The 21,134-nt window shown below is 54.4% G+C and overlaps 4 protein-coding genes across 7 annotated transcripts in view; 3 read left to right on the forward strand and 1 right to left on the reverse strand.

Annotated features, from left to right (window-relative positions):
* Positions 1 to 2,740, reverse strand: part of STAG3 (STAG3 cohesin complex component) — a 28,568-nt gene extending 25,828 nt beyond the window's left edge. The window contains exons 1-3 of one of the 2 annotated variants that reach the window (XM_072753023.1): positions 2,279 to 2,740; positions 1,497 to 1,658; positions 307 to 409 (exon numbers count right to left, since the gene is read on the reverse strand). In XM_072753023.1, the coding sequence (XP_072609124.1) occupies positions 307 to 409; positions 1,497 to 1,648 (255 nt within the window). In that variant the 5' untranslated portion in view covers positions 1,649 to 1,658; positions 2,279 to 2,740. The remainder of the gene's footprint in view (positions 1 to 306; positions 410 to 1,496; positions 1,659 to 2,278) is intronic. The other variant, XM_072753024.1, reaches the window with a different exon arrangement.
* A 278-nt stretch (positions 2,741 to 3,018) lies between these two features.
* Positions 3,019 to 9,309, forward strand: GPC2 (glypican 2). The gene is made up of 10 exons (XM_026019462.2): positions 3,019 to 3,312; positions 3,986 to 4,144; positions 4,486 to 4,808; positions 5,674 to 5,754; positions 6,739 to 6,901; positions 7,121 to 7,251; positions 7,474 to 7,659; positions 7,755 to 7,894; positions 7,981 to 8,156; positions 8,904 to 9,309. Exons 1-10 carry the CDS (start codon positions 3,147 to 3,149, stop codon positions 9,152 to 9,154), a joined length of 1,776 nt encoding a protein of 591 aa, XP_025875247.2. The 5' UTR covers positions 3,019 to 3,146; the 3' UTR covers positions 9,155 to 9,309.
* A 994-nt stretch (positions 9,310 to 10,303) lies between these two features.
* On the forward strand, positions 10,304 to 16,248 carry GAL3ST4 (galactose-3-O-sulfotransferase 4). 2 transcript variants are annotated; one of them, XM_026019463.2, is made up of 4 exons: positions 10,304 to 10,443; positions 11,609 to 11,920; positions 12,098 to 12,401; positions 14,797 to 16,248. In XM_026019463.2, the coding sequence occupies exons 2-4, from the start codon at positions 11,796 to 11,798 to the stop codon at positions 15,850 to 15,852; spliced, it is 1,485 nt and encodes a 494-aa protein (XP_025875248.1). In that variant the 5' UTR covers positions 10,304 to 10,443; positions 11,609 to 11,795; the 3' UTR covers positions 15,853 to 16,248. The 2 variants fall into 2 exon arrangements, with proteins under 2 accessions (XP_025875248.1, XP_072609126.1); XM_072753025.1 differs by having other exon boundaries at positions 10,332 to 10,443; positions 12,042 to 12,401.
* Positions 16,249 to 16,463: 215 nt separating this feature from the next.
* TRAPPC14 (trafficking protein particle complex subunit 14) lies at positions 16,464 to 20,975 on the forward strand. Of its 2 annotated transcripts, XM_026019461.2 has the most exons (11): positions 16,464 to 17,083; positions 17,301 to 17,396; positions 17,503 to 17,632; positions 17,800 to 17,886; positions 18,050 to 18,170; positions 18,274 to 18,421; positions 18,560 to 18,642; positions 18,731 to 18,894; positions 19,446 to 19,600; positions 19,836 to 20,029; positions 20,152 to 20,975. In XM_026019461.2, the coding sequence occupies exons 1-11, from the start codon at positions 16,673 to 16,675 to the stop codon at positions 20,303 to 20,305; spliced, it is 1,743 nt and encodes a 580-aa protein (XP_025875246.1). In that variant the 5' UTR covers positions 16,464 to 16,672; the 3' UTR covers positions 20,306 to 20,975. The 2 variants fall into 2 exon arrangements, with proteins under 2 accessions (XP_025875246.1, XP_072609127.1); XM_072753026.1 differs by lacking the exon at positions 17,503 to 17,632 and having other exon boundaries at positions 17,046 to 17,083.
* The last annotated feature ends 159 nt before the right edge of the window (positions 20,976 to 21,134 follow it).

Raw genomic sequence — 21,134 nt, forward strand, 5'->3', positions numbered from 1 at the left:
GCAGAATCTGAGTTACTGAGATCTGAAATAAATAATTCTTACATTGTCAACTTTATTATTTTTCTCCCTTTAAAAATCCCCTCAGGAAAAAAAAATCCCCTCAGGCCCATTCCTGTTCCTCTATATCCTTAATGCTGTTCTTTTATTCTTTTCTCTTCAAAATTTACCTTCTTCATACTTGTGTCCCTTAACACTTTTTAATAAAAATTTGTCCTTTCATCAAACTTATCACCTGAGCCTTTTCTAGGTTTTCTTTTGATGCTTCCCAGACCAGGTTCAAAACCAAAACAAAACCAAATGACTCACTGGGGTTGTTTTGAGTGGTCGTTTTGCTGCTCTCTTCTTCACGTTGCGTCTCAGGTGGTCTTCAAAGTCACTGCCTTCATCAGCTGATAAAGAATCACTATCCCTATGAGGGAGTATGGTTCTTTTTATTTTTATTTTTTTTTTGGTTCTTTTTAGATACAAAATCCCAGTCCCTCCATATAAAAGGGCAAATGAATCATAATTTCTTTGTAACTATAGCCCCCTTTCCATGGGAAAAATATATTGAGATTTTTCTAAAGAAATTTGTTTACTGTTAACAGAATGGAGACAAAATCTTAGAAGAAAACTAACTTGAAAAAAGCAGTGAAGATTAAAAATGAAAAACTGAGCTGGGGAAAGGACAACCCTTTCCTAACATTCTCTCTGAATAAAAAAAAAAAATGATATTCGCTTAAGCAGGGAGAGAGAAAAATCAGCATGGCTCAGGAAGTCATTATTCATGCCTAAACTGGAGATTAATATGTGCCTATAGTTAAATTTCGCCTCTTGAAACAAGTTCACAAGTATTATTTAGAGTTAAGTTTATAACATAGATATAATCTGGCCCCAGTAGTAGCACTGATAGATACGTCAGAGGAAGCCAATTAAAAAATAACCAGGAGAAAAAAAAATAACCAGGAGATAAATCAGATCTTGTATGAGGTCATTTTTTTCCCTGGAAAGATAAAAAAATATATAGATTACTAAAATCTTCACAAAGTAAGCTCATAGATAAGGACAGACCAATCTGTTTATAAAATTCCCCAAATGAACACGACACACCAACTGACAAGTATATACTACTTGTTAGGAAACAAGTAAAGCGTTCTTTATTTGTTTCTTTATTTATTTATTCTAACAAATAAAGAACCCTTTACTTGTCCTCCTCCACCTCCCGGCTCTGGACAGAGGCTGTACATGTTGAATATACAAATGTATTCAAGAAGGGTCTGGAAGAGCTGGATAGTAGGTTTATAAAAAGATCTATTATTTTTGCTGCCTATAACATACAAGGTAGGAAAAAGAAAAAAACAAACAAACAAAAAAACAGCCAGTAGAGCTGGAGAGGATCACTACTCTGAACCAGTAAGCTTCTCTTATATTTCCAGAGTCAAAGGCATACAGAGTGGAAAGCTGCCCGCACTGGAGAAAGTCGCGCAATACGACAAGTTCTCACCAACTTCACTCACCCCTGTGACACCTGGTCTGAGTCCCTGTCACCATAAGGCACAGTGACGGATGAACTGGAGGACGCAGAAAAGCCCCTCTGACCACCTCCTGCTGTTCTCCGCAGCGGGGAGGACACCCTGCTTGGGGAGGAGGAGGACCGCAGCGTAGGCATGCTGGTCTAGCTGCAGGAGAAAGAGGAGAGGAGAGGGCCTCTAGGCCACCACGTCTCCAGCCTCGGCCACAACCATCCACTTTCCCTCCAAGGGGACTGCTCTGCCACTCGGGGTTGGGGTGTGGGCGCACAAAAAAATGGCAAGAGTCTTGCCCTAAGGCATCAGGGGTTCAGAGACACCACAGAGCCACAGACGCTGGTTGGGAGTCGCTCTCTGCAGACATCCCTCTCTGCAGGCGTCCAACTGTCGACTGCCAGCTCGTGTCTGCGCGCTACAAATAAAAACTCAAAAAACAAAAAGGACTCCATCTTTCATTTTCAGGCTGGCGCCTGATTCCACATGGAATGGTATGGAAAGCGCTTAACAATCTGGGGCGCGGCCGCCATTAGAAAAGGGCTAGAAACGCTGAAGGAGTAAAGGCAATCGCATTCTCAGACCCATCCTGGGGTAAGTGGGCTGAGGGGCTCCCTAACCATTCAAAACTGTGGCTATCAGTCTCTTAAGGGCTGGGGCTAAGGGTTCCTGGCCTCTGTGAAGAAAGCCACTGAGGCATGGAAGAGGGCAGTTCCTCTCCTCAGGGCTGGGAGGGCGGGGAGAGGGCCTATTCTTGGGTCCAAGAGGAGTCTCACTGAGCCCAGAAGGGCGATGTCTGGATGGGCAGCGATGAGGAAAGAGCACTGCTTCAGGTTCTTCGGGGTTGTCCCGTCACCCCACCTCCACGACAGGCGCCAGCGGCTTCTCTTCCGAGGGAAGAGGAGAAGGGTGGTGGAGGAATCTAGAAAAACGCGGGAAGGCACGAGGCACGTGTGCGCAGGCGCAAGCTCAACGGCCCGTCCCACTGCTGGTAATTGTCGCGAGGCTTGGGCGTGCACAAGCTCGTGTTCACCACGTTCCAGTCACGCTACTCCAGCAGCCTCGTGCGCACAGCCTCTTCGGCGGGCCGCCCCGTCACATGGGCTCGGGCGCGGAAACCACCTGCTTTAGCCCTGCTCCACCCCGGTCCCGCCCCCTCTGCCCCCAATTTCCCCCTCCATTGGCCAGGCTTCGCATTAGAGTAGTTGTAGCCCCTTCAGTCTGGTTTCTCAACTGCTATAGGCTGAGTTCCACCAAGGCCCCGCCTTTCGAGTCAGATAGCCACGCCCCCAAGAAAGGCTACGCCCCTCCCCCACCAGCCTCCTTAGTTCCGCGGAGTACCGCCCCCCTGCCGAGCTTCCCCACTACATTGGCTTAATTTCTCCCTCGGCCCCGCCCCTGAGGCCCGCTCTTTACCATCATTGGCGGGGCCTTGCCTCGGACCCCGCCCCCTGTCCGGCTCCCCGCTCCCATTGTCTCCGCAGATGCCGCTTGGTCCAGCTATCGTGCTCAGGATTCAGTTTTCCGAGGTCGCGCTCTTTCTCTGGCCGGCGGAGCGGTGCGTCGGCAGAGAACCAGATTCCCGAGTTCGGGCTGTTCTCTCCTTCTTGGGACACACTTTGCTGAACCAGGTCGGCAGCAGCTATGTCCGCTCTGCGATCTCTTCTGCTTCTGCTGCTGTCTCTGTGTCCCGGTCCTGGTCCTGGACTTGGGAGCGAGGCAAAGGTCACCCGGAGTTGCATTGAGACCCGGCAGGTGCTGGGGGCCCGGGGATATAGCTTAAGCCTACTCCCTCCCGCCCTGATTTCAGGTGAGGAGAAAGAGGAAGACTAGAGAATTGGGGGCGCGGGAGGGGGCGGGGGCGGCTCCTCCCCAGTGCACAATAACTCTCCTCCTTTTCAGAATGACCGTTATCATAATCTTTTCATGCCATAGTCATGAGAGTAGTGTTTCTTCTGAACTTACCAGGATCACGATAACCCTCCTGTTCACATAATAGGTTTCTTACTCCACCCCCACCCTAGGAATCCCTTTTTAGTAATTAGCACCCCCCCCCCCCCGTGTTTCTTTCTTCATAGCTCAATCTGTCCCCCTTGCTATTTCTAAGAGCCCCTTCAATGATAATACTTTCTTGCTTACCTAGTAACCCCACCCCTCCAATCCCCATTCTTCTCAAAGACGCTGTCCTGTAAGTCCTTAGCGGCCTGGAGTGTGCAATATTGGGGAGGGTGACCTGAGGACACTAATCACTAATTTGGCCCATTACTATTTGATCCCATGGCTAATGGCAGTGGACTTGAGATGGGTGAGGGGACAATAAGGAGGGGATAGAGTCAGGTGGGGATGAGGCAGAGACAATAGAAAAGAGACCAGACAGGTAGAAGAGAAAGGGTAGCCCCCCCCCCTCCTTACAGACAGAAGAAGGAAGGGATTCCATGAAAGCACTCCCGCCACCCCCATTGCTCTATGTCTCCTCTGTGCAGGTGAACACCTCCGGATCTGCCCCCAGGAGTACACCTGCTGTTCCAGTGAGATAGAGCAGAGGCTGACTTGGGACACTGAGGCCACCTTCCGAGGCCTGGTGGAAGAGAACGGCTCATTCCTGGTTCACACACTGGCCTCCCGGCACAGAAAATTTGATGGTGAGGACTTAGGGTCTCTAAACCTGGTTTGACACCTCACACCTCCTCTCTGCACTCATGACCCCAGTAAACATCCTGTCTCCACCCTATAACCCATCCCTGTGGCATCCTAACCCTGGCTTAGCCCCCCTTCACTCTCACCCCCAGGCTCTCTCCAGGATCAGTGCCCCCCCCCCCCCCCCCCCCAGTCTTCCCAGGTCTCTAAGAGTTCCTGAGGCTCTAACTCACTTGTCTTTTTTTCCAGTCTTCCCTTCCTGGCTCTTCCTGCCCCTGCCCTTTCAATTTTCCATCCTTCCCTGGCCTCACCCCATCTCACACCCCTTTCTCCACATTTGCCACAGAGATTTTTCGGGAGATGCTCTTGTCATCTGAGCACTCTCTGGCCCTGCTCTTCCATCGCTCCTTCGGCCACCTGTATTCTCAGCACGCCCCCGTATTCAGTGGCCTGTTCTCTCGGCTGCGGGACTACTATGAGAGGTCCGGTGAGGGGTTAGATGACGCTTTGGTGGATTTCTGGGCACAGCTCCTGGAGAGATTGTTCCCCCTGCTGCATCCACAGTACATCTTCTCCCCTGACTACCTGTTTTGCCTCACTCGCCTCGCCTCCTCTGCTGATGACCCTCTGAAGCCTTTTGGGGACATACCCCGCCGCCTCTACCTGCAGGTGAGAGGCCCCAAAGACTGAGCTTCAGCCACCTCTGACCTGGTGACTTCTGAGCTGTGCACCACTCACCCCCAACTCAGTGAACCCCCCGCCATGTTCCAGTCACCCCTGACCTGGTGATCTCCCCCATCCTGCATGGCAGCCATCTCTGACCTGATGACCCCTATCTTGAGCCCCAGTCCCCTCCTCCTAACCCAGTGTTCTTTGATCTCCTTTAATTGGGTACCTTTTCACTCTCATTCTGTGCCCTAGTTTCACACAAGTCCCTGACCCACTCTCCTGTTCTTGGCCCCAGCCACCTTTCTGCCAACTGCTCCCCAATCCTAATATCTTGATTTCCTCTGGTTCAACTAACCATGAATTAGGCACCTAATGAGACAGACTTTCATTTATGGTATCTCATTTAATTATCATAATTCTTCAAGGGAGATGGTAGTATCCCTATTCTATGGATAAGAAAGCTGAGCCTCCCAGAAGTTAAGGTCTTACAGCCAGTAAGTGGTAGAGGTGTATCTCTGGTGTGAGATGATGGGCAGGGTGTATCTCTGGTGTGAGATACACCTTTGGCTTCCAGTTCATTGCTTATTCGGATACACCGTCCCTCTATCACTCAGCCCTCAGCCCTATAAATCATAATTGCTCTGTTTCTTCCCAAACCCAGTTCCCCTTTATCCTTCTGGACTATAATTCCTTTGAGCCTTTTGAACCTGCTTCCCTGTACCACCTGGCACTCCTAACAATGCTGCCATTAACTCCACAAACCTAATCCCTGCTGCTTATGCCCTTGGTGTAGTCTCTTGGCTCCAGTCTTGACTGAACCATGACTGACCCTGTGGTTTCTCTCACCTTCTCTCCCCTATCCCAGATAACCCGGGCCCTGGTGGCCGCCCGGGCCTTTATCCAGGGCCTGGAGACCGGAAGAGATGTGGTCAGCGAAGCACTTAAGGTTAGAAGGGGCCTGAGTGTGGGCAGGGCCCAGGGAGGGAGAGGTAGAAGAGAGGCCCTATGAGGAAGAGTCAAGTGCCAGCTGGAGAGGTCTGAGGCCTTTCCGTGTCAGTCCTGGATACACCAGTAACCAGGATAAAGCAGGAAGGAGGGGCCCTTGAGCCATGACCCATGACCTTGTGCCATTCTGTAACCCTTTTCTGCCCTCTGAGACAACCCCCTTTCCAGCCCTCCCCACCCCTGCCAGCCTCTGGTTGCCTGCTCATCTCCAGAGCAGCCTGAAATTGAAGTACTGCCTTTACTATTCCCCCACCCCATGTCCCACGGGACTCCTTAATAACTCCGCCTTCCTGGTACTGAAGGCCAGATTCCTGCTTCGGCCTTTCTTTCTTTCTTTTTTTTTTTTTTTTTAAGATTTTATTTATTTGAGAGAGAAAGGGAGAGGCAGGGGGAGGGGCAGAGGGAGAGGGAGAGGCAGGCTCCCTGCAGAGAAGGGAGCCCTACCCAGGGCTCAATCCCAGAACCCTGGGATCATGATCTGAGCCAAAGGCAGAAGCTTAACTAGCTGAGCCACCCAGCTGCCCCTGCCTTGGCCTTTAAATCCCTCTTTTCAGCACCCATTTTCTCCCTGACCTCTTACATCCTGCATTCCCAGTCTCCTCTCTTCTCAGCCACAATGGGCTCACTCTTCTCAACCTTTTCTCAGACCTCTCCTCCCACTGCCTCTCTAATTCCATCCCTCCCTCTCCCCCAAAAGATGGTATCTGTAGCCTGGCCCCTAAGAAACTTCCTTATCAGACGTGTGACTGTCTTGAGGTCTTACCTGTTGCCACATGGGGTCACCAACTCTACACAATCACATCCAGCTCTCCACACAGAGCCTGGGGGGTGGGGGGGATGTTTGATTTCTCTCTGTCCAGCACCAAGTTTGGCTGAGTGCAGTCACTTTGTTTGCGAATAACACAGTCCTGGTATCTGCCCCCAGGTGCCAATGTCTGAAGGTTGCAAGCGGGCTGTGATGCGTCTGACTGGCTGTCCCCTTTGTCGGGGCGTCCCCTCACTGCCACCCTGCCGGGGCTTCTGCTTCAATGTGGCCAATGGCTGTCTCCGAAACCAGGGACTGGATCCTGACTGGGAGGCCTATTTAGGTGAGGGGATTCAGGAGGGCTTGAGAGGGCTGTTTGTGTTTGGGATGCCTTGGGGTGGACTGTGGAGAGAGTTGTAAACCTTGTTGAGTTGAGAGACTGTTCTCATGTGAGGTTTCCCTATCCAACACCTGTTCCTTCTCTCCAAGACCCAGGTTGGGATTTGTGGGAATATGATAGTTCCCTCATGACCCCACTTTCTCTTTCTTCCTCTTCTTCAAGATGCTCTCCTGTTACTGGCTGAGAAGCTCCAGGGTTCTTTTTCTTTTGAGCTGGCAGCCCGATCCATTGGAGTGAAGATCTCTGAAGCTTTGATGTATCTGCAGGACAATAGTGTGGCAGTGTCAGCCCAGGTATGGGGGCCATGAGAAGAGTGGGAATGTCAGCCTGAGGAGGGGGGAAGACAGTGTGGGGGTATCAGATGGAATACCAGAGAGATAAGTGGAGGTAAGGGCCTGAAGTGGGGAGACAGATTGGGGTGTCAGGGAGACCGGCATGTTGGGAGTGGGGACACTGTGGCTCTCACCGCCGGATGACTTGGCGGTGGCGGGGGGTTCCTCTTCCTTGTGCCTTAGGTGTTTCAACAATGTGGGAACCCCGAACGGATACTGGCCCGGGCCCGCCGAGCCCCACCCCCGCAGGAAGAGGTGGGCCGCTTCTGGACCCCGCCGGCTGCGGGGGCGGCGGCGGCAGCACCGGCGGGGGCGGGGGCGGAGGAGGAGAGGCCCACGACGACAGCGAGCACCAGCATGAACCGCCTGGTGAGTGCGTGGCGGGAGGCGGCGGCGGGGGGGACCTGGAGGACGGGAAGTGGGGGGCGCGTGCTCCAGCCCAGCCGCGCTCTCTGCTCGCCCAGGTGTGGGAGCTCCGCGAGCGGCTAGGCCGGGCAAGGGGCTTCTGGGCCGGGCTGCCCACGACGGTGTGCGGGGACCCCCGCATGGCGGCGGACATCTCTCAGGAGGCGGCACCCTGCTGGACCGGAGCTGGGCGGGGCCGGTGAGACCGGGCGTCGGCGGGCGGGCCGGGGGCGACTGCGGGTCGGCCGGGCCGGGCGGGAGCCTTCGGGGCTGCTCTGCCCGCAGGTATTTGTCGCCCGTGGTCGGGACCTCCCCGACCGAGCAGCTCGACAACCCAGAGATGGAGAAGGAAGACTCGGGCTCCGACCTCCAGACGCGGAGGCGGCGGCTGCAGCTCCGGGCGGCCACGACCAGGATGAAGGTGGCCGCGCTGGGACGCGACCTGGAACTGGAAGACTGGGGTGAGAGCCCCCGGCGCCTCGAGGGCTTCGCCGCTCGCGCCTCTCTGCGGCCCGCCCCGGCCCCGCCCCGGCCCCGCCCCCGCCCACTGCCTTCTGAGCCCCTCCCCTCGCGTCTCCCCTCGGTTATTTTCTTTCTCTTCTCCTTTGAAAACTCGCTTACTGAACGCTTACCTCAAAGGCGAGGGGTAGAAGGCCGATGATAGGTCTTCCTCCTTGAGTCCACTCTTACAGAATAGGGGGGAGCCTCTGAGAGCCAACAAAAAAGGCTATGGGTTGTTGGGGAGGGTGAGCATCCTGAGGGAAGTGGGAAAGCCCAGTGGGGGGCCTTTGGGTTGGCTCCCAAGATAGAGATTACCGGAGAAGCAAGGCACGGACGGACGTTCGTTTTTCTCTCCTACTGTTTGTCCATCTCTGTCTCTCATCGTCTCTCTTTCACCACCCCTCTGTCTACCTGTTGCTTCTGTGTGCATCTGTTGGCTTTTTCCACGTATTCTCTCTCCCCATCTTTCTCTGTTCTGTCTTATTGTCCCTTGTCTTTCATTCCTATATCTGTGTGATTTCTCTCCTTGCCTTCTTGTCACTTTCTCCCTTCTCCCAGCTTCCACCTATATACCTGTGTCTCTCTCTCCCCTCTCTTCTCGTCTGTTTTTAATCTCAAATTGTCTTCCCCCCTGTTTACATCTCTCTCTCTCTGACTCCTACTGCCTCTCTTTCCCAACCCTGTCTCTGATCTTCTCCTTCCTGCAGATGAGGATGCCAGCGGTTCTGGAGAGGGACAGCACTATGCAGATGACTGGATGGCTGGGGCAGCAGCTGTGGCACCCCCAGCCCGGCTGCCTCGCCCTCCTCGAAGGGATGTTAGTGGGGGCAGAGGAGGAGGTGTCCTTGTCCGCCACAACCAGGGCAGGAGCAGGACTGGGGGGACATCTGTTGGTTTTCACACCCAACCCATTCTCATTCTCTTCCTCTCAGCCCTGGCCCTGCTTGGACCAAGATAACAGGGGAGGGGTGCCCTAGCATCAGAAGGGTTCATGGTCCATCCCCTCCACCCCCTGCCGCTAGGCTGGATCTGGGGAGGAATCAAAGGGGGATGCAGACAGATAGAGAAAGGGACTTTTTGGGTGAATGGCTGGGGCCCCAAATCCAGATTACCATTGGTGGGTTGGGGGTAGGTGGGTGGGTGGGTGGTGTTCATGATATTTATTTTTTCATTTACGATCTGGGGAGGAGGGGCTGGGGCTATTTATTTAGGAAGGAGGTGTACTTTTCAACCTCAACCTCTATGTTGGGCCATTTGTCAGCCTCAAAAAGGAAAAAGGGAAGAATTTTAGAGTTGCAGTTGGGGATGGGATTTGAAGGAAGTTGGAAGTGGGGAGGGATGGGGCACCTGGTCTCAAAGGGATAAAGCTGGGTGCTGATGGGGTGCAGGGCAGGGGACTGGGATGTATATGAATAGGATGTCAGGATCTGTGGGCTGTTTCTGTGTTTTCTCAGTATCAATTTCTTAAACTAAAATACCAAAAAGAAAAAAAAAAAAAGACTCATCTCATGATCTCTGTCATCCACATCCTTCACAAACTTCCACATTTCATATTTCAGTGTTGGATTCAGTATCTGTTCTACAAATAAACAGCTAATTTATTGGACCCTGTGTGTGACTCTGGACTTTTAGCATCCTTCCCTGAGCATGGCCACGTCCCTGGCAGTGGCTTCTGACCTCTCCTTGAACCTGCCCCTGTCATTCAATTTGGGCAAGCTGTCTATTCTATGGGTCTGAACCCCTTCATCTGTAAAATGGGGAGAATTGTGCAGCCTGGAGGCATCATTAATATTACCACACCGCTGTCCCCTGCCATCAGGGTGGGGGCCCCTGTTCTCCGTGTGTCAACCCTGGAGCTACCTTGTCATGTCCTTGACAATGTCTGCTTTCTACTCGTTATTTTCTCTTTCCTTCTTTCTTTCTGTTGCCTGAATGAGTCTTCTGTTCTGCACAAAGCTGGGAGGAAAAGGTATAATTGATTCCCAAGTGTGAAAGGAGGGTAAAAGTGCTGTCTTCCAAGAGCGGGCTGGGTGCCCTGACAGAGAAGGAAGGATGCCGGCAGCGACCCAGAGACGCGATTAAAGCCCAAGCAGCTGCTGGGACTGGCGGGACAAAAGGAGGGAGGGGGAGGAGCCTGGGCGCGGAGCAAGTTTATGGGGAAAGTTAAGCGCAGCGCGCAGCCGGGCGGTGGCTGGGGCGGGCTGACCGGCCAGACCCCGATTTCCCTGCTGCTCCTCAGGGGGCCTGGTGAGTGGGCAAGTGACGCCAAGGCCGCGGCCAGTGGAGGTTCTCTCGAATTGATGGGAGGAGACTTGGGGGTTTCATAGAGAAAACCCCGGAGCGGGCCAACAAAGGGCTGACGACAGACCGAGCCAACACCAGGGTGGAGGGGATAGAGGAGGGCTGGAATGGGGGTAATGGATGGATGAAAGGAACAGAAGTCTAGGTACAGGAGGGAGTCCGGTGCCAGGCTGGATCCTGGGGGCTGTGTTGGGGGAGGGAATTGAGGGGGGGGGTAATGCCAGAGGGGGCGGGTCTCTAGGTAGCAAGTGTGGGTTCTCCTTGCCTGGGGTTACTCCTGGCTTGTCCCAGAAAGGGGCTGCCAGGACTTTTTGGAGGAACTGTGGCCCAGGGTTGTGGCTGTGATCTGAAGGGGAGGGTCCGGACTCCCAGCTGATTAGGAAGCCAGGGCCTGGGAAAGGACTCAGAAGCTCCGTGTTTATATCTTTCGGTATCTGTATGTCGCAGAGTTTTCTCTCTCTCCAGCTCCACCCTCTCAATCTCCCCTGGGTGCAGAGGGAATTGGAAAGCAGGCATGGGTGTGTGTGTGGGGGGGGGGGGTGTCCGGGGAGCTGAGCTTCACAAGTAACCCCACGTGTCCCCCAGCTCTTTACACACTGGGGTCTGCCCTGCACTGAGAGCGCTTTGGAAGGGGGACGAAATGCCTGAATTTTGACTCCTACTCATGACAAAGTCACTTCTATAGTTGACCTCTCTGGGCTCAGTAGCCTGTGCCCTGACTGTCCCCCATTCCCTCCTTATGCCTGCCCCTCATGGACTCAGTATGGGACTCTTCATCCCCATCTGCCACAGGCAAAGGAGCTCACTAGGAAGCCAGCCAGCGAAGCCTGGCCCGCCCATGTCTACCTCACTGGCACATGAACAGATTGGTCCTTCTCATAGGGTCTTTGCCTTTCTACCCTCCCCTTCTAAATGCCTGAGGCTCAGGTAGAAACTTCAGGTCGGGGCCAGGGAAGCAGAGGAGTAGTTGTGGGCCACCTGGAAGATCTGGGTGTGGAGAGCACACACCCCTCCCCAAAGGCTCCCACTCCTGGAATGAGCTGCAGCAGCAGGAGAGAAGGCTCTACCCTCTCCTTAGACTCCCCTCCTTCCCCCCTCATTTCCCTTCTAGACGCTGACAGAGGCAAAAATCTGCTAACTCAGGGGGCAGACTCAACCAGGGCTACGAGCAGGCCTGGGGGATGACCCCCCGATCTCGAACCAGCGCCTTCCACGGCTGCACGGTTATCTCAAGCTGTCTGCCTCTGTGCCTGGCCCTCGCCCTGTCCCTTCGCTAGCGTCACCTTTACCTGTGCCACATGGGCCCTCTGTCTCCTACCAGGACCAGGCGCCTCTGGGGGCCTCGGAGCCTGGGGGTGGCTCTGGGAGTCTTCATGACCATCGGATTTGCCCTCCAGCTCTGGGGGGGGCCCTTCCAGAAGAGGTGAGTTCCTATCGTGTCCCAATGCCTGATAGATGCTCCCCATTAGCTCCTCCCCATGCCACCTAGGTCTGTGACTCTTGGGGACTCAGAGGAGGTTCCATGTCCTCTGTCCTTGCTCCAGATGCCCACCCACCTGCTGGTGAGAGACAGGAAAGTTCCTCTCCCATCTCTCCCCAGGCTACCAGGCCTGCAGCTCCGACAGCCCTTGGCCCCATCCCTGAGATTGGCTGTATCATCCTGCCCACCCCGGCAGCGACTTGTGTTCCTGAAGACTCATAAATCTGGGAGCAGCTCTGTGCTGAATCTACTTCATCGCTACGGGGACCGACACGGGCTGCGATTTGCTCTCCCTGCCCGCTACCAGTTCGGCTACCCAAGGCTTTTCCAGGCCTCTAGGGTCAAAGGCTACCGCCCTCAGGGTGGAGGTACCAAGCCCCCCTTCCACATCCTCTGTCATCACATGAGGTTCAACCTGAAAGAGGTGAGAGGTGTGGGAGGGGGTGGGTGGGATTGGAGAGATGTGGGCTTAGGCTTGTGGCCAAGACCACCAGGGGAGGAGGCCCCAGGCCTGGGGATTCCCAGGCACCATTTCATCCAAAAGTTGGGCATGAGGGTCACAGAGATTCCTGTTCCCCTCTCCTCAGCCATCCCTTGCCAAGTAGTTCCTGGGAGCCAAAGTCCTGCCTTCTTCCATCTGGAGCTTTTTAGCCTCTTTCCTTGACCAATTTACCCCACTGGTATCAGTGCTCTGACAACTCTGACCACCCAACCCCCACCTCCATGCTTCTTGCTCCTCTTGGTCCCTTCTACTGACACTGCCAGGTCCCCTGCTTGGCCACTGCCTTCTTACTATCTTCTGCCAGATGGAGAATCAGCTACATGCCAAGTCTACATACTAAGCCTTAGCCTGGTCCTGACCCCCTCCTCCCCAGTTCTAAAGGGGAAGATGTGTGCACTCATGTGCTCATCCACACACCCAGGAACCTGGGAGCTCTTGGGCAAACAAAATCAATGTGCAAATGAAAATATACAGGGAAGGAACTTTTACTGAATATTTACTGATTCCTGGGTACTAATCTTACCATCGCCTTGCCAGAAAGGCACTTAGAAGTGTCTCCATTACACATATGAAGAGGTCAAGTTTCAGAGAGGCTAAGTGACTGGCCTCCCCAACAGAAAGGAGCAGAGCTAGGATTTGAATGCAGGCCCATCTGCTCCCAAGTCAAAGCAACTTTCCTGGTATGTGTGCATTTGTATTTAGAGCTGTGGGGAGAATATTCACCCCAAAAGACATGCAGCTTTCTGGGGAAGTGGGTTTTAAGGAAAGGGTGGACACAACTTTGTAGTAAGAATATCAGCAAAGATGTGGTGGCGGCAGTGGTCGTGGTGTGTGTATGTGTATGTCTGTGTGTGTAACAGGGGGATTGTATGTAGGTGGTAGAGTTTCAGCGGGGTCGGCAAAAATGTTCCTGTTAAGCTGGAGCTGGAGAAAGCAGATGAGGGTCATGAATAGGACCTCATGAGGAGTCACTTCTGGGAGTGAGGTGATGACAACGATCTTTCAGGCAGGTTTCTCTGTTTTTTTTACCTTTACCTTCATTGTCATCATCATGCTCGGAGTAACTACAGTGTTCCATGCACTTCTGCATTCAAGGTAAGTGGTAACCCAGATTTATAAATGGAGGACAGTGGCTCTGATAAGTTTGATAACTTGCCTAAAGTTACATAACTGATAAATGGCTGAACTGGGATTCTATTCCAGGTTCACCTGATGTCATAGGATGTTCTCTGCACTGTTCTCCCCTTCCTTCAAAGAGACACTCAGTTCATAGGCTCTGCTCTGCGGGCATGCCTACATTAGCAGAGCAGATTGGAGGACATCATGTTAGGGGCATCAGGTTCAGTGACAAGCCATATTCAGAGGCAGAAACCCTTTGAGGAGTCCAGGAGCCGGGTTCTGCATCCTTGGGTGTGGCTCAGTCCAATCCTCACCTTCGTTTTTTTTTTTTTCTTTTTTAAGATTTTATTTATTTATGAAAGAGAGAGAGAGAGAGGCAGAGACACAGGCAGAGGGAGAAACAGGCTCCATGCAGAGAGCCTGACGTGGGGACTCGACCCCGAGTCTCCAGGATCACGCCCTGGGCTGAAGGCGGCGCTAAACCACTGAGCCACCCAGGCTGCCCCTCACCTTCCTTCTTGCTGAGAATTAGAATCATGTGTTCCAGGCCTCAGGTAGCATCCTACCAAGTGTCCATAACTCCCCAGTTCCCAGTTGAGGGGTGTCTTTTACTTTCCAAGATGCCTAGGAGCCCCAGAAGTACTCTGTCCTTTGGTCATGCTGAGCTTGGCCTGTCCACCTGATGCCTATACCCGAGACAGCTTTATGGTTGGCCCCTCTCCTTCCTCTTCACTGCCAGTGACACCTTCTCCCCACCTGGAGGAGGCCTGAGACCAGTTCCTTTCTTGGAGCTGTGACCAAGAGTCCCAGGGTAGGCACTTAATAGGTATTTGTTGGAGAAGTGAAGGCAAAGTTTGATTCTTAGAGATTTTACCAACCAAAGCTACATAGAGAGGCCCAAAGAAATTAATGTTCTTGAGGAGCTTCCCATGTACCAGCTTCCTTCATACTCTTTGTCTTGTGGACCCCCATAGTCAGTGGAAAGGTAGGGGTATCCCCATTTTTCAGATGAACAAATTGAGTCTCAGAGATGATAAATAACTTGCCCAAGATGTTAATGAAGGAAGCCAAGAGTTTCTAGCAGAGCTGTAAGAAGGAGGTATGGGAAGTCTAGGGGATGAGCTGGCCATGGGCTTGCTCTTAGTTTCTTCCTGGCCCAGTTCTTTCTCCCTATACCTGTTTTTTTTTTCCTCTGCAGGTACTTCAGGTCATGCCTTCTGACAGCTTCTTCTTTTCCATTGTTCGAGACCCAGCAGCTCTGGCCCGCTCTGCTTTCTCCTACTATAAATCCACCTCATCGGCCTTCCGCAAGGCACCATCCTTGGCTGCCTTCCTGGCCAGTCCTCGAGCCTTCTACCGACCTGGGGCCCGTGGGGACCACTACGCACGCAATTTGCTTTGGTTTGACTTTGGCCTCCCCTTCCCCCCAGAGATGAAGACCAAAAGAGGAAATCCTCATTCACCTAGAGACCCCAACCTCCCACAGCTGAACATTTTGCCTTCTGGCACTGGTCCCCGAGCCCACCATACCCTGGATCCCAATGGTCTCTTCCACCCTGCTCCCACAGTTGCTGGTGGTCACAGACAGACATCCAGCCCTGCCTCTCTAGATTTGGGGTCTTCGTCCTTCATCCAGTGGAGTCTGGCCTGGCTAGACTCTGTCTTTGATCTGGTCTTGGTCGCTGAGTACTTTGATGAATCATTGGTTCTACTGGCAGATGCCCTGTGCTGGGGTCTAGATGATGTGGTGGGCTTCATGCACAATGCCCAGGCTGGAGGTGAGCAGGGCCGAAGTGCTGTCAGCAACAGCAGACTGACCACTGAAGACATGCAGCTGACTGCACGGGCCCGAGCCTGGAACCACTTGGACTGGGCTCTCTATGTTCACTTCAACCGTAGTCTGTGGGCACGGATAAATCAATACGGCCTGAGCCGCCTGGAGAGTGCTGTAGCAGAGCTCCGGGCTCGCAGAGAGGCCCTGGCTAAACACTGTCTAGTGGGGGGTGAGGCTTTAGACCCCAAATATATCACTGACCGACGGTTCCGCCCTTTCCAGTTTGGGTCAGGTAAGGTTTTGGGCTACGTACTTCGGAGTGGACTGAGCCTCGCAGACCAGGAAGAGTGTGAGCGCCTGGCTACCCCTGAGCTACAGTACAAGGACAAGCTAGATGCCAAGCAGTTTCCCCCAACAGTCTCTTTGCCCCGTAAGACGTCAAGGGTACTCTCCCCCCAGACATCAGACCACAAAGTCTAGTGACAAAGCTACACGGGCACACATGGTTGAGCAGGGGGCAGCCAGATGCTATTTCTACTTTCCTCTGAAAGCATGTTTGTGCCCTAGAGGTTGAATGAAACTTTGCACAACTGTGAGGACCAAGTCTTCCAGCCTGTGCGAAGGCATTCCAGTCATTCAGCTCTTTGCAGTACCCCTTCCCGGCCCATTTTGCCCCTTCCCCTTTCCAACCCCCTGGCAGATCCCTTTAGCACTCTCAAAGATCCCCTAGAGGAGCAAATCGCGGAGTAAGCCAGAAGAAAATTTGGAACGTGTAAGTTGGAATAATGTGTCCATTTCTCTATGAATTATTTAGTTCTGGACTATGCTCATTTCACTGTGAAATGTTTGTTGAATGAATAAATAATTTGAACCTTTGACTTGCTTTATGTGGGGCGAAAAGGGGAGGAGGATGGAACACCGGCCTGGGAGAAATGGAGTTGGAGAGGGTTCTTTTAGCATTTCTTCTCTAAAATCTGTCTGTCTGCAGTCTCTCCAGAATCCTTACTGCAGCCTAACCCCAGCCGGACCCCGCCTCTCCCCCCAGCAGTCCGGTCACCCACAAATTCCGGGGCCTCGGAGGCCACGCCCCTTCTTTTCCGCTTCCGGTTTCTCGCCAGTCAATCGGCCCAGCAGCCCGGTTCCGGCCCTGCGGGGTCTCGGTACCGGGTTTGTTGCCCCGGTTCCCGGCCCCGGCTGGTCCCCCGGCCCGCAGCCCCGGTCGGGTGTCGGGACTCCCCAGCCCCACGCCAGCGGTCCCCTCGCCCTCCGCCGGCCCGGCCCAAGCCGTCCTCGCCGCCCCATGGAGTCCCAGTGTGACTACTCCATGTACTTCCCGGCGGTGCCGCTGCCGCCGCGCGCGGAGCTGGCGGGGGACCCGGGCCGGTACCGGTCGCTGCCCCGGCGCAACCATCTCTACCTGGGGGAGACTGTCCGCTTCCTGCTGGTGCTGCGCTGCCGGGGAGGCGCGGGGCCCGGCGCCGGCGGCGGCGCGGGCTTGGGCTCCCGGGGAGCCTGGGCAGAACTGGCAACGGCCCTGGCCGCCCTGGCTTCGGTCAGCGCCGGAGGCGGGGCGCCCGGGGGCGGTGGCTCGGGAGACCAGGATCCCGAACCCCCAGGGGGCGGGGATCCTGGCGGTGGGGCGTTGTTCCGAGGCTGCAGCCCCCTCCTCACCCACGGCCCGGGCCCTGCTACCTCAGGGGGAGCGACCACGGTGAGGAGCTTGGGGTGACAAGGCACGGGGCGGAGGGGCGGTTTGGGGGGCTCCAGAGACAGGAGGGGATGGACGCTGGGGGCCCTGGAAGAGGCAGGTGACGGAGGAGGAGAGCAGAGGCCTGGCGGAGAAGAACCGCGGATTGCACATTTTAAAGGGAACGCCGCAGGCTGCCTCTTTGACTCTCCCGCCCTCTTACCCCTTTCACTAACCCCAGCTGCCTGTGGAGGAACCAATTGTGTCCACAGATGAGGTCATCTTCCCACTCACCGTTTCACTGGATAGACTGCCCCCAGGGACACCTAAGGCCAAGGTAAGATTGGCAAGGGGTGGAGCTGTTGTCCTAATTCAGACTCCCTTTCTAAGGCTGGGTTGGCTGTCGCTTCCTTTGACCTCAGTCCTGTGTCCCTTGTGCTCAGATTGTAGTGACTGTGTGGAAACGGGAGGTTGAGGCACCAGAGGTCAGAGATCAAGGCTACTTGCGCTTGCTGCAGACCCGATCTCCCGGGGAGACCTTCCGGGGGGAGCAGAGCGCTTTCAAGGCCCAAGGTGGGGAGAATGCAGAGAGGAAATGCTAGAGTCTGGAATTTGGGGGACAGAGTGGAAGGGTGATACTGGCCAAGTGCCTGAGCGGACAGTCCAGGAAGATTAGAACTGTGGGTTGGAGGTGAGGTCTGAGCCCAGCTCGTCAGTTCTTGCCTCTGCCCTCTCCGCAGTGAGCACCCTGCTGACTCTGCTGCCCCCTCCAGTTCTGAAATGCCGCCAGTTCACTGTGGCTGGAAAACACTTGACCGTGCTCAAGGGTGAGCAGATCCGTGTAGCAGCAAGGGTAATGAGGGGGGGAGGGGGGCGGGGGAAGGGGGCAGTTACTCTGGGCACGCTGGTGGGGATTGGTCCATTTTGGAGGGGTAAAGCTGCGGTTTGAGGGGTCCAGGTACTCTTGGCTGAGCTTGTTACCTCCCACAGTGCTGAACAGCTCCTCCCAGGAGGAAATTTCCATCTGGGACATCCGTATTCTCCCAAACTTCAATGCTAGTTATCTACCTGTCATGCCCGACGGCTCTGTGCTCCTGGTGGACAATGTCTGGTGAGGTTCTGAGGAGGGGCACAGCCACACAGTGGGGATGGGGGCAGGGTCAAGGGCTCTGGCATGAAAAGATCAAGCTCTGTCCCTCTTTCTGCTGAACTAGTCACCAATCTGGGGAAGTCTCCATGGGCTCCTTTTGCCGGCTCCCTGGTACCTCTGGCTGCTTCCCCTGCCCGCTTAGTGCCCTGGAGGAACACAACTTCCTGTTCCAGCTGAGAGGGGGGGAGCAACCCCCTCAAGGGGCCAAGGAGGTGAGTATAAGAGGCTGGCATGCTCAAGGAACAGGGTTAAGAAAGAGCAGTGGGAAGGAAAGGCCGGGGGCGGGAGGACAACAAAAGATGGAAAGGAACGGTAGATATAGATGATATTCCCTTTTGTCTCTCCCACAGGGCCTAGAGGTTCCCCTGATTGCTGTGGTTCAGTGGTCTACTCCGAAGCTGCCCTTCACCCAGAGCATCTACACCCACTACCGGTGAGTTTGTGGGACTCCCCAAAGGGCACCACCCTCCTGTTCACTGTGTGGCAACACACACCCTGCTTCCCTCTCACACTGCTTCTAGCCTGCCCAGCATCCGCCTGGACCGCCCATGCTTTGTGATGACTGCCTCTTGTGAGTCCCCCGTTCAGACTTATGAGCGGTTCACTGTTACCTATACACTGCTCAACAATCTCCAAGACTTCCTTGCTGTGAGGCTTGTGTGGACCCCGGAGCATGCACAGGCTGGTAGGTGGGCTGTTGGGCTCTGGGACCTAGTCCCAAAGGAAGGGAAAAGAGGTCATGGAGGTGGGTGGCTTGCATCAGGCTGCTTTGGCTCTGTACCTGGGTGGTCTTCAGAGTATCACATATGGAGAGTTTGAAGCAGCAGCCAGGCAGTGATTTAAGGGCACTGACCCTGGATCTGGGCTCCCTGGCATGTTTGATTTCTACCTCTCGCATTCACTAGCTGTGTGACCTTAGGTAGGTTACTTAATCTCTCTGAGCCTCACTCAGATTCCTCTTCTCTAAGATGGGGGGAAATAAGATCTCATGGGGTTGTTTCGGTGATTTAACAGTTTAACATAAGTAAAGTGGTTAGAATAGACCTCAGCACACAGTAAGTATTAGGTGTTAATTTATGGAGTTGAGAAGATGACATATACTCAGTTTACTCCACAGAGTGGCTCTGAGGAGTGCTCATGAAAGCCCTTTGTCAACTGAGAAGTTCTGTACAGATGTATTTATTGGTGGCTGGTTCTGTTATTTACAACTCCCCCCTCCCCGGCCATCCCCTCCAGGAAAGCAGCTGTGTGAGGAGGAGCGACGGGCCATGCAGGCAGCCCTGGACTCCATTGTCTGCCACACGCCCCTCAACAACTTAGGCTTTTCCCGGAAAGGCAGTGCGCTCACCTTCAGTGTGGCCTTCCAGGCTCTGAGGACGGGACTCTTTGAGGTGGGCTGGGGAGGGGCTGGACTGTATGTGATGGGTTGTGTGGAAGGTCGGGGTGGGAGGAGTCAGAGCCACCAGCCTCTGTGGAAGAAATACCATGGGTGGCACTGAACAGCTACGCAGAATGAAGGTGGAGTTTAGATCCAGCATTGGCAGGGCAAATGGGGAACCTGATTTGAAAGGAAGGCTGGGGCCTGGAGGCTGAGTTGGAACACTGACCTGTGTCTCCCCTTGCCAGCTGAGCCAGCACATGAAACTGAAGCTGCAGTTCACAGCCAGTGTGTCCCACCCTCCGCCTGAGGCCCGGCCCCTCTCTCGAAAGAGCAGCCCTAGCAGCCCTGCTGTACGGGACCTGGTGGAGAGACACCAGGCTAGCCTGGGCCGTTCTCAATCCTTCTCTCACCAACAGCCGTCCCGCAGCCACCTCATGAGGTACAGAAGCAGGGGAGGTGTGCCATTGGTGCCACTGTACCGGGTAGAGGCCAGGGTTGGGGCAGGAGCAGATCAGGGTCCTGTGGTGTGATCCGGAGCCCACAGCCTCTGCCTTCTCCCAGGTCAGGCAGCGTGATGGAGCGCAGGGCCATCACGCCTCCTGTGGCCTCGCCTGTGGGCCGCCCCCTCTACCTGCCCCCGGACAAGGCTGTGCTTTCTCTGGACAAGATTGCCAAGCGTGAGTGCAAGGTCCTGGTGGTGGAGCCTGTCAAGTAGCACCATGCAGGCTCTCCTCCCTCTTACCTCCCAGAAACTGAAAGCCCCTGGAGAGGGTCCTCGCTCCAGACTGCCTCCCCTGGGATGCCTTCCACCGTGGATGAGGAGGCCCAAGAAGGCTACCTGTCTGTGTCTGCTGATGAGGGAGGAGGGGAGAAGCTGTAAAATGGGCGGGTACGGCTACAGCACTAAGCCAACAGTATTTCTTCATCTCCCTTGGGCGGGGGGGGGGGGGGGCTGGCCCCACCCGGAGGCCAGGGCAGGGACTTCAAGAGCTCCCTTGCCCCCCTTCCATTCCCCGCCCCCCCACCCTGTACCCTGGTTCAAGTTTACAAAGTGTATTCCTTGTTCCTATTAAGTTGTCTCTCCTGCCTCTGACATTCCCTCCCTCCCACCCACCTGCAGGGCTGAGATTAGAGGGTGGTGATGGTAAAGGGACCCCGGACAATGACCCTCCTGTCTCAGGGGAAAGGGGAGATAGCCAGGTGGCCTCCTCCTGCCCCTTATGTTTACGTTTGCAGCCTAAAGCACTTTAAGTTGTGTGGGGTTTTCTTTTTTTTGTTTTTCTGTTTGTTTGTTTTTTTAATCTATCTGTTCCTGTAACTTATTCTCCAATTACTGCTTCCAACTGAAATAAGACTATTAAATGCCTGTTCAGGAGGGGGAAGAATGATTTTCATTTGTGTGTTGGCAGCAGGAGCAGAGATCCCAGAGGCTCAGAGTGGTTCCCTTCAGCATGCACACCAAATAGCTCCCCTCAACCCCCTTCCTACCATATTATCCTCTGATTGCCAGTTTTATATACACTACCCCTCTGGTCCAACATACA

This window comes from Vulpes vulpes, chromosome 3, assembly GCF_048418805.1.
Source record: "Vulpes vulpes isolate BD-2025 chromosome 3, VulVul3, whole genome shotgun sequence".
Classification (NCBI taxonomy): domain Eukaryota; kingdom Metazoa; phylum Chordata; class Mammalia; order Carnivora; family Canidae; genus Vulpes; species Vulpes vulpes.